The 11382-nt window shown below is 53.0% G+C and overlaps 1 protein-coding gene across 1 annotated transcript in view; it reads left to right on the top strand.

Moving 5' to 3' along the window:
• Positions 1-11382, top strand: part of PRKCG (protein kinase C, gamma) — a gene marked incomplete at its 5' end in the record, with an annotated part of 33510 nt that overhangs the window by 16396 nt on the left and 5732 nt on the right. The window contains 8 exons of the mRNA XM_011980096.1: positions 997-1153; positions 1827-1961; positions 2282-2369; positions 6209-6361; positions 6692-6880; positions 8424-8515; positions 8610-8672; positions 8803-8941. Of these exons, the coding sequence (XP_011835486.1) occupies positions 997-1153; positions 1827-1961; positions 2282-2369; positions 6209-6361; positions 6692-6880; positions 8424-8515; positions 8610-8672; positions 8803-8941 (1016 nt within the window). The remainder of the gene's footprint in view (positions 1-996; positions 1154-1826; positions 1962-2281; positions 2370-6208; positions 6362-6691; positions 6881-8423; positions 8516-8609; positions 8673-8802; positions 8942-11382) is intronic.

The raw sequence follows: 11382 nt of genomic DNA, 5'->3' as shown, positions 1-11382 counted from the left end.
TCAAGCGATTCTCCTGCCTCAGCCTCCCGAGTAGCTGGGATTGCAGGCGCCTGCCACCATGCCCTGCTAAGTTTTTGTATTTTTAGTAGAAACGGGGTTTCACCATGTTAGCCAGGCTGGTCTCGAACTCCTGACTTCAGGTGATCTCGCTTCGGCCTCCCAAAGTGCTGGGATTACAGGCGTGAGCCACCGCATCTGGCCAATGGCTTTCTTTCTTGTTCTTGTTTTATGTTTATTAAGACGGAATCTTGCTCTGTCGTCCAGGCTGGAGTGCAGTGGTGCAATCTTGGCTCACTGCAACCTCTGCCTCCCGGGTTCAAGGGATTCTCCTGCCTCAACCTACCGAGTAACTGGGATTACAGGTGCCCGCCACCACATCTGGCTATTTTGTTGTTGTTGTTGTTTTTTGAGATGGGATCTCACTCTGTTGCCCAGGCTGGAGTGCAGTAGGGCGATCTCAGCTCACTGCAGCCTCCGCCTCTCAGATTCAAGCAATTCTCCTGCCTCAGCCTCCTGAGTAGCTGGGACTACTGGTGTGTGTCACTGTGCCCAGCTAATTTTTGTATTTTTAGTAGAGACGGGGTTTCACCATGCTGGCCAGGCTGGTCTCGAACTCCTGACCTGAGGTGATCTGTCTGCCTCGGCCTCCCAAAGTGCTGGGATTACAGGTGTGAGACACTGCGCCCAGCAATGGCTTTCTGGGTATAAGCATCTTGAGAAGGGAGAGTACCTGGTTCTGAGGTAGGCTGAGGTTCAGTATTGGTGACATGGCCAGGGTCCAAACTCTGGTTCCTAATGGAGAGAAGGGCTCTGGTCTGATTTCGGGGTCACTGTTTGGGGAGAGGGCTCTATGCCCTGTCTTCTGGGTACTGGAGAGGTAAGAAGTCATGAGAAATGAGACTGAGAGCTTGGAACTCTTGACTGCTGACTGGAGGAGGGCTGGGAGCCCCTTCCTGGATCTCTAACCCATCACGCTCTTCCTCACTTCCCATTTAGTTGGCGAGGCCCGTAACCTTATTCCTATGGACCCCAATGGTCTCTCTGATCCCTATGTGAAACTGAAGCTCATCCCAGACCCTCGGAACCTGACGAAACAGAAAACCCGAACGGTGAAAGCCACGCTAAATCCTGTGTGGAATGAGACCTTTGTGTTGTGAGTCTGGGGTGCAGGGAAGGCAATGATAGCTGACAGAGAATGATCTGAGGGTCCTAGTGGCCCCCAGAGAGCAGCTGATGGGAGGGGTTAGGATAGAGGGAACCCAGAAAAGGGCAGAAGATGATGGTGGGAAAAAGGAATAGAGCGATTGAGGGAGTGGAGTGGAGATACAGAAACAGAGACAGCCAAACCACTGTATAATTAGTCTCCATTGAAGTCCCTCAACTTTAGAGTTAGACAGAGATGAGAGAGAGAAGAGAGAGCCTCAGATGAGGCAGAAACCCAAAGAGAGACACAGAGGGAGAGGGAGGGGAGAAGACGAGGGATGGCAGGGAGACAGAGGTCAGCTGACAGAAAGACAGTGACAGAGACCCAGAGAGGAGAGAAAGGTGCAGAGACTCAGAGAGAGAGATCTCGAGAGACAAGAGACAGGGATGGGAAGGGCGGAGAATGCAGGAAGAAGGGAGGGAAGAGCTCTCTGGGTTTACTTCAGGCCCCAAAGCCCTAGCTGGGGAGAGAGCCCCACTGGGAAGGTCAGAGGTGGGAGACAGACAAAGCAGGAGAGGAACCCCAGCTGGCTGGGTTTGCCCCCACCTCTAGCACCAAGGATGGGGAACCGAAGGGAGCCATGAGCTTGGCCCCGCACCCCATTCACCCCACCTTCCTGCAGCAACCTGAAGCCTGGGGATGTGGAGCGCCGGCTCAGCGTGGAGGTGTGGGACTGGGACCGGACCTCCCGCAACGACTTCATGGGTGCCATGTCCTTTGGTGTCTCAGAGCTGCTCAAGGCACCAGTGGATGGCTGGTGAGGAGCAGGGCTGGGGCCTGGGGATGGAGCGCAATATTACCATCTCCATCTGTGTGTGGTCTCTCTCCTCCAGGCCACTGTCCTTCCCTACACCTCCCAGCACACACACACACACACACCCCTCTCTCTCTCTCTGTATCTCTTCTTCTCTCCTTCTCACCTCCCTTTCTCCCTCTCCCTCTCTTTTTATCTCACTCTTTCTCTCTTCCATCTCTGTGTCCGTCTCTCTGTGTCTCTTTCCTCCCTTCCAATGTCTTTGCCTCTCCCATGGGTGCCCCGTCCCCGCTGTCCGCCTCTGGTCTCCGTCTGTATGTCAGGTACAAGTTACTGAACCAGGAGGAGGGCGAGTATTACAATGTGCCGGTGGCCGATGCTGACAACTGCAGCCTCCTCCAGAAGTTTGAGGTACCCAGACCCCGGCTTCCTCAGGGGAGCCCAGCCCAGCCTCCCATAGTTCAGAGCTGGCCTTTCCTTCCACCCCTGAGTGCCTGCTGGTCCTGGGACTACAGTTCCCAGAAGACCCTAGGACTCCCTCCTCTGCTCTTCTAGGGGACTCGAGCCCCAGGGTCTGTTGGGAATTATAGTTCCTATCCATTGCCATGGCTTGAGGGTACTAGGGGCCACCAGCCCCTGCTCTAGGGCGATCCCTTGCCTCTCTTGGGACCCTGACTCTCTCTTTCTTTTCTCCCAGGCTTGTAACTACCCCCTGGAATTGTATGAGGTGAGTAGAACAAGCAAGGCGTTGAATGGAGGCAGTTTCAGCCTGAGTGTCTGATTTCTTATCCCTCCTCTGACTTCTGTCTTCAATTCTACACACACGAGTTGTGCACACATTTGCGCTAGGTCTCTCTTGTGCTTGCTGAATAATCCAGGATCCAGAGGTGAATCTGACCCTCAAGCAACTCCCCAAGGTAGTATCTAGACACAGTCACAGATACTTAAAATACAGGAAGATGTGCTAAATTAGAGGTAGCCCAGGGCACTGAAGAGGCCTAGAGGAGGCATTAACGCAGCCTCGGGGAGGGTGGTCAGGGAGAACTTCCCTGAGGAGGTGACACCTGAGTTGATATTCTTGAGGTGTTTTTCTTTTTTGGAGTCGGAGTCCCGCTCTATCACCCAGGGTGGAGTGCAATGGTGTAATCTCGGCTCACTGCAACCTCCACCTCCCAGGTTCAAGCAACTCCCTTGCCTCAGCCTCCTGAGTAGCTGGGATTACAGGTGACCGCCACCACACCCGGCTAAGTTTTTTGTATTTTTCAGTAGAGACGGGGTTTCACCGTGTTAGCCAGGATGGTCTCAATCTCCTGACCTCGTGATCCACCCGTCTCGGCCTCCCAAAGTGCTGAGATTACAGGCTTGAGCCACCGCGCCCGGTCACGAATACCCATTTTCTAGGGTGTCATAAGCCAGACCCTGTTCTGGGAATAGAATCAGGCCATTCCCTGGGGGAGCTCTTCTTCTAGTGGAGGACAAAGTTACAAACCCAGACATTCACAACGAGGAGCAATGCTGCTGTAATGGAGATAGCCTCAGGCACTGGGGCGTCCCTGGCACAGCCTGAGTCAGAGAAAGCTTCCCAGAGAGGTGAGACCTGGTGGAGGGGCGGGATTTCCCAAAGGAGAGACCAGATTTTCAGGCAGAAGGAAGTAATGCTCTCTCCCTCATTTACCCTTTCAAAAAATACAGAGCGTCTCTGTGTGCAAGGCGTGGCTCTACTCACTGGGGATATAGAGAGAGCAGGGAAAGAACTAACAAAAAAAAAAAGTTCCTTTCCTCATGGGATTTACACCGGGAGGAAGACATCAAACAAAATATATAAGCATATGATAGGCCAGGCGCCGTGGCTCATGTCTGTGATCCCAGCACTTGGGAGGCCAAGGCAGGCAGATCACTGAGGTCAGGAGTTTGAGACCAGCCTGGCCAACATGGCAAAACCCCATCTCTACTAAAAATACAAAAATTAGCCAGGTGTGGTGGTAGGTGCCTGTAATTCCAGCTACTCGGGAGGCTGAGGCAGGAGAATTGCTGGATTCCGGGAAGCGGAGGTTGCAGTGAGCCAAGATTGCTCCACTGCAGTCCAGCCTGGGTGACAGAGGGAGACACTGTCCCAAAAAAAAAAAAAAAAAAAAAAAAGACAGACAAGAATCTTCAAGATTCAACAACAGCAACTACATGCTATAGTCTTCCCTGGACTCTTACAGAAACTTTCCCCAGAGTTTTAAATGTTCTCTGTAGGGGTTCATCTGCATCAGAATTCCTAGAGTGCTTGCTTTTAAAAGCATATTCCCTGGCCTTTCTGCAGACCTACTGAGTGAGGGTCTCTCTGATGCCTCAAATGTCTGCATACTAAATTAATTCCTCAGGTGATCCTTTTGCAAAGTTAAGTTTGAGAACAGGCTCTGCAGGAGACAAGGGTACCAGCGGGAGGAAATTCTGAGCCAAAGAGGTAGAGTCTTTTGAGATCAGCGGGGATGATCCTCCCGTGCAAACCCAAGAAACCCAGCAGGGCAGACGGTGGGCAAAGGCCTAGAGGCAGGGAGTGTGTGCCTGTTGTGGTTCACAGTGCTCTCCCACAGTTCAGCAGGCACCACTTAATATTACCAGTGAACACCAACTATGTGCCAAACCTTGAGCTAGGTACGGGGCTAACAATACAGCAAACAGAAACAGCCATTATTATTATTATTATTATTCTGTATTTATTTACTTGAGACAGAGCCTCGCTGTGTCGCCCAGTCTGGAATGCAGTAGCGCGATCTCGGCTCACTGCAACCTCCGCCTCCTGGGTTCAAGCGATTCTCCTGCCTCGGCCTCCCAAGTAGCTGGGACTACAGGCATGTGTCACCATGTCCTACTAATTTTTATATTTCTAGTAGAGATGGGGCTTCGCCATGTTGGCCAGGCTGGTCTTGAACTCCTGACCTCAGGTGATCTGCCCACCTCAGCCTCCCAAAGTGCTGGGATTACAGGCGTGAGCCACCGCACCTGGCCCTCAACAAATATTTATGTAGCCTCAATGATGTAGGCAGAGTTACTGTGTCTTAGCGAACAAAGCAGACCCCTGCCTTAGGGAGCTCACAGGCAGAAAGCAGATAGTCACACAGATAGATGTAAATTACTAAGAATAAAAGTGCCAGGAAGGTGCTGTCCATGGTGACCAAGGGATGGTAAGAGAGGCATCTGACCCAGTTTAAAAAGTCAGGCGTGGCCTCTATGAAGTGATGCTTGAGTCAAGGTCTAAAGGGTGTTTGGGAGGCAACTAGGAGGGAAGGGGAGGGGAAAGCTTTACAGAAAGACCTGACAGCATATCCAGAGGCCCCGAGGAGGGAGGGAGGACAGCGTGTGTCAGGCCAGGGTGGCTAGATCATGGAGCCCCCAGGAGAGAGAAGAACAACCTGCAGGGTCAGTCACAGCCTGGCTCTGCAAGTCACATGGAACAAAATCTTAACACAGACAGAGCAGTTAAAGGGTTTACAAGCATAGGGGAGACATGACCTGGTTTATTTATTTTTAAATTGGCTCCTGTGCCTGCTGAGTAGAGAATGCATTCGAAAGGGCAGCCGTCCATGTGGAGGGACAAGTGTGGAAGCTGTGACAGCAGCTTAGTCGTGGGCCCCCTCCCTGGGGGGCCAAGGCAGGAAAAGGTAGAGAAGGGACCTTAGCTGAAAGCCAGGAGTGCTCCCTGGACTGGCAGCACCCATGTCACCCAGAAGCTTTTTACGCATACCAATTCTCAGGTCCCACCCCAGATTTATAGAGTTAGAAAATCTGGCATTGGGACCAAGCAATCTGTTTTACCAAACCCTCTAGGCGATTCCGGCTTAGAGGCTAAGAGCAACCAGACTCTAGAGCTGAACTGCTTGGGTTTCATTTCTAGCTCTGCTCTTTACCTGCTGTGTGACTTGGGGCAAGTTACTTAACGTCTCTGTGCTAATTTCCTCTTCTGTAAAATGGAAACGATAGCAGGGTTTTCTGGAGATAGCATATAAGCCATCTACTTAAAAAAAGAGAGAGAGAGAGAGAGAGAGAGACAGAGAGATCTAAGTGTTTGTTAAATAATAAATAAACCCTCCAGGCTATGAGAGTCAGAGAAAATTAAGCCAAGGATGGAGTAGGAGGGTGGCCATTTTCCTCTCTAGCTAGTCTCATCCTTTTCTTTCTTGGGTGCTGTCTCTCTTGGGGGCATCTCCTTATCGCTGTGTAAGGTCTAACTGCCTCTGGCACTGTCTTTCTCCTTTCCACAGCGGGTGCGGATGGGCCCCTCTTCCTCTCCCATCCCCTCCCCTTCCCCTAGTCCCACCGACCCCAAGCGCTGCTTCTTCGGGGCAAGCCCAGGACGTCTGCACATCTCTGACTTCAGCTTCCTCATGGTTCTAGGAAAAGGCAGTTTTGGGAAGGTTGGATTCCTGGGGTTCCGGGGGAAAGGGAGGATGTCTGCGGGGACGTCAGATTTCTGGTTCTTAGGGAGGAAGTAGGGGTGGGAAGACCCTGGGCTCCTGCATCTTCAAATATTGTTAGGCTGGGCCGTTCAGGTTCCTGGAGAGGAGAGGTTTACAGATGCGGACACTCTCCCTGAGGGGGCGGGTGGCAAGTCAGGGCTGTCAGTCCCTTAAGAGATGGAGGGAGGACCTGGGATCCCGTTTCCCTGCGTCCCTGAAAGGAAGGGGGCAGGTCCTGTACCACTGGGTTCCCAACATGGACTGGCCCTTTTGGAACTGTGTGCATAGGTGATGCTGGCCGAGCGCAGGGGCTCTGATGAGCTCTACGCCATCAAAATCCTGAAAAAGGACGTGATCGTCCAGGACGACGACGTGGACTGCACGCTGGTGGAGAAACGCGTGCTGGCGCTTGGGGGCCGGGGTCCTGGCGGCCGGCCCCACTTCCTCACCCAACTCCACTCCACCTTCCAGACCCCGGTAAGGATGGAGGGGGCGGAGGCTGGCCTCGGGGCCCTGCCTCATCCAGTTCTGGACAGATCCGGCATCTGCGTTGGGATTCTGAGTTTAGGGCGAGGCAACAGAACCTTGTACTCTCTGAGTGGGTGAGGTCAGGAGGATGGGCTCCTCAGGGGGCGTGGCCAGGGAGAGGGGCTCCTCGGGGGCCAGGCGGAAGGGCCCCTCGAGGGGCGTGGCCAGGTGGAGGGGTCCTCGTTGGGCGTGGTCAGGCGGAGGGACTCATCGGGGGCGTGGCCAGGCGGAGGGACTCATCGGAGGGCGTGGCCAGGAGGAGGGGCTCCTCGCGGGGCGTGGTCAGGCGGATGAAATCTTTCGGGGGTTTGGAGGGCGGAGTTTGTCAGGCGATGCATCATTAATAGGCGTAGCCAGGCAGATGACATTATGAATGAGCGTATCCAGGCAGGTAGATTCTTCGGGGGGCGTGGCCGGGCGGATGAGCTCCTAGGGGGCGTGGCCAGGCGGTGAGCTCCTCGGGGGCGTGGCCAGGTGGATGGATCCTGCGAAGGTGAAGCGGTTGAGCTCCTTGGGGGCGTGGCCAGCTGGATGGGCTCCTGGGGGGAGTGGCCAGCTGCCTGTTTCCCTGGGGAGCTTGGTCTTAATTGGGTGTAGCCAGTGCCCTGGAATTTTGAGCAAAGGAGCACAGTGGAGGAAAGTGCGTTCCTAGTGGGCCTGCCCAGAATTGGGCTCCGAGTGACGGGGTCATCACTTTTCGATTCTGACTGAAGGACACATCAGAAACAGGGCATTTCCCTAGGATTGCGACGTAAGGGCGAGAGTCAGAACCTGCAGGATTTTGAGAGGGCGTGACTTTACTTCCAGGGACTCTGAGTGAACGTGGCTAGCTACCTGGATTAAAATTTATGTGTGAGCAACTTTGATTCCTTTTTTTTTTTTTTCCCGAGACGTATTTTCGCTCTTGTCCCCCAGGCTGGAGTGCAATGGCGCGATCTTGGTTCACTGCAACCTCCACCTCCCGGATTTAAGCAATTCTGTCGATTACAGGCATCCGCCACTGCGCCCGGCTAATTTTTGGTATTTTTAGTAGAGACGGGGTTTCACCAGGTTGGTCAAGCTGGTCTCGAACTCCTGACCTCAGGTGATCCACACGCTTCGGCCTCCCAAAGTGCTAGGATTACAGGTGTGAACCACCACACCTGGCCGCAACTCTGAGTCTTGGTATGAAGCCAGAATTGCATATGTGTGTGAGTGGCTGTGGAAAGAGATTTTGGTGTCCCCAGATTTCGAGCGAAAGGTGGACTTCAGTCTTCATTCTGAGAAGGCGGGGCCAGAACAGGTGGTCTGATAACTGGGGGTGGTCTGGCGGGTGGAGATTCTGAGGTAGCAGGGTTAGCACCTTAGGGCCCTTCCAGGGATGTGGCTAGGTGCTCTGATTTCTGGTTGGGTGCATCCGGAACCTTCCATATCTGTCCTGAGTGATCAGGAAAGAACTTCTCCTACCTCGGGTAGATGAGTCCCGCCTCTAAGCCCATGCACTCCTCCACAGGACCGCCTGTATTTCGTGATGGAGTACGTCACGGGGGGAGACTTGATGTACCACATTCAACAACTGGGCAAGTTTAAGGAGCCCCATGCAGCGTGAGTCTCGGCCAACAGAGAAGGGACGGAGTGGCGGAAGGGGGCAGGGTCCAGCCACTGACCCTCTGACGTCCTCACCCACCCCGTCCTCCAGGTTCTACGCAGCAGAAATCGCCATCGGCCTCTTCTTCCTTCACAATCAGGGCATCATCTACAGGTGAGCAGCCTCAGGACTTTCCACGGAGGAAATCACGCCCCTGGAAGGGAAGGGATTTGAATATGCGGCTCCAGACTGCTGAACTCAACCCTTCTTGCAATTCCTACCCTACCCGCCCCGCTTGGTCCAGGGACCTGAAGCTGGACAATGTGATGCTGGATGCTGAGGGACACATCAAGATCACTGACTTCGGCATGTGTAAGGAGAACGTCTTCCCCGGGACGACAACCCGCACCTTCTGCGGGACCCCGGACTACATAGCCCCGGAGGTAACCCCAACCCTGCTGGTCTGGCCACGCTTTGAGATCCCTTAGAGGGTGTGGCTGATGGTCCAGTATTCATCGCGGGGGGAGGCCTGACCCTCGGGCCTTGTCGTGCGTTTTGGCCTTCTTACCCAGCCAGGCGTTCCTCCAGCCTCCAGCACAGGTGAGCTTGTGCACTGAGCCTGCCAGGTGGGCCCAGCTGGGTCTCTAAATAGGTAAGGTGGGCGGCACCTGTGGGTGAACGTTCCAGGAGAGTGGGACCAGCTTGTAGGAATTCCGAGTAGGGCCTGATCCTGGACCCTTCTGACAAGGTGCAAGTGATTTCTAGTGTACTCTGAGTGGGTGTGGCCTGTCCCCTGCCAACACTGAACATGTCCGGACTATGTCCTGAATACTCTTACCTGGGCAGGGCTCTCCCTGGAGTATTCTGTTGGATGGAAGCTTATTTCCTAAGTGTTGTACGTGGTTCTCTGATCTAAGTGGGTTGGACTTCTGTGCTGCATTTTTTAAGAGGGCAGGATCAGTCAGGCGCGATGGCTCACACCTGTAATCCCAGCACTTTGGGAGGCTGAGGCGGGTGGATCACTTGAGGTCAGGAGTTTGAGACAAGCCTGACTAACATGGTGAAACCCCGTCTCTACTAAAAATACAAAAATTAGCCAGGCGTGGTGGTGAGTGCCTGTAATCCCAGCTGCTTGGGAGGCTGAGGCAGGAGAATTGCTTGAACTCGGGAGGTGGAGGTTGCAGTGAGCTGAGATCACACCACTGCACTCCAGTCTGGGCAACAGAGTGAGACCTTGTCTCAAAAAAAAAAAAAAAAGAGAACACAAAAGAAAAAGGGCAGGGTGAGATCCCTAAGGTTCTGGGACAGCAGATGCTGTCCTATGAGTATTTTAATTTTAAGTGGGTGGGGTATTATCTGACTTTGTTAAAGGGGAGGGGCTGATGTTCTGAAGGTACATATAGATGGATAAAGCACATGCCTGTAGTCCCAGCTACTTGGGAGGACGTGCCTGACTTGTGCCCAAATAATCAATGTCAGTGATCACAAAACCTGGCTGGCAATCAGAATCATCTGTAGAAAATTTGAAAACTGAGGCCAGGCATGGTGGCTCATGCCTGTAATCCCAGCACTTTGGGAAGCTGAGGCAGGCGGATCAGTTGAGGTCAGGAGTTCAAGACCAGCGTAGCCAACATGGTGAAACTCTGTCTCTACTAAAAATACAAAAATTAGCTGGATGTGGTGATGTGTGCCTGTCATCCCAGCTACTCAGGAGGCTGAGGCAGGAGAATCACTTGAACCCAGGAGGTGGAGGTTGCAGTGAGCCAAGATTGCACCACTGCACTGCAGCCTGGGCTACAGAGTGAGACTCCATCTCAAAAAGGAAAAAAGAAAAGAAAATTTGAAAACTACACACATAGCCAGGCGTGATGGCTAAAGCCTATAATCCCAGCACTTTGGGAGGCTGAGGCGGGTGGATCATGAGGGGAGTTCAAGACCAGACTGGCCAACATGGTGAAACCCTGTCTCTACTAAATACAAAAATTAGCGGGGCGTGGTGGCGGGTGCCTGTAATCCCAGCTATTCAGGAGGTTGAGGCAGGAGAATTCCTTGAAACTAGGAGGCGGAGGTTGCAGCGAGCTGAGATCCTGCCACTGCACTCCAGCCTGGGTGACAGAGCAAGACTCTGTCTCAAAGAAAATAAGAAAAAGAAAAAAACAAAAACAAAAACTACACACATATTCCTGACTCTGACACAAATATTCTAGGTGGTTGCAACTAGTGACTTGGACCTTAGGTAGTGTTTCTATTTGAGGCCAAATGAATGTTTGAAGTAGGTATGCTTTGTTTCCAGAATATTCCAAAAGGTAGATCCCTGGCCAGAATATTCAGAGTGGTGGCTGGGCGTGGTGGCTCACTTCTATAATCTCAGCATTTTGGGAGGCTGAGGCAGACAGATTGCTTGAGTCCGGGAGTTGAGACCACCTGGGTAATATAGTGAGGTCCTCTCTCCACTAAAAGTGCAAAAATTAGCCAGGTGTGGTGGTGCACACCTGTAGCCCACCTACTTGGGAGGCTGAGGTAGAAGAATTACCTGAGTCTGGGAAGTTGAGGCTGCAGTGAGCTGTGATCACACCACTGCACTCTAGCCTGGGCAACAGAGTGAGATCCTGTCGAAAAAACAAAATGAAACAAAAAATCACCTGACAAGCCGGGCGCGGTGGCTCACACCTGTAATCCCAGCACGTTGGGAGGCTGAGGCGGGCGGATCACGACGTCAGGAGATTGAGACCATCCTGGCTAACACGGTGAAACCCCGTCTCTACTAAAAGTACAAAAAAATTAGCTGGGAGAGGCCGGGCGCGGTGGCTCAAGCCTGTAATCCCAGCACTTTGGGAGGCCGAGACGGGCGGATCATGAGGTCAGGAGATCGAGACCATCCTGG

Source organism: Mandrillus leucophaeus, unplaced genomic scaffold (assembly GCF_000951045.1).
Source record: "Mandrillus leucophaeus isolate KB7577 unplaced genomic scaffold, Mleu.le_1.0 Scaffold104, whole genome shotgun sequence".
Taxonomy (NCBI): domain Eukaryota; kingdom Metazoa; phylum Chordata; class Mammalia; order Primates; family Cercopithecidae; genus Mandrillus; species Mandrillus leucophaeus.
The sequence above is the reverse complement of the archived record's forward strand: the minus strand, read 5'-3'. Positions and strand labels throughout refer to the sequence as shown.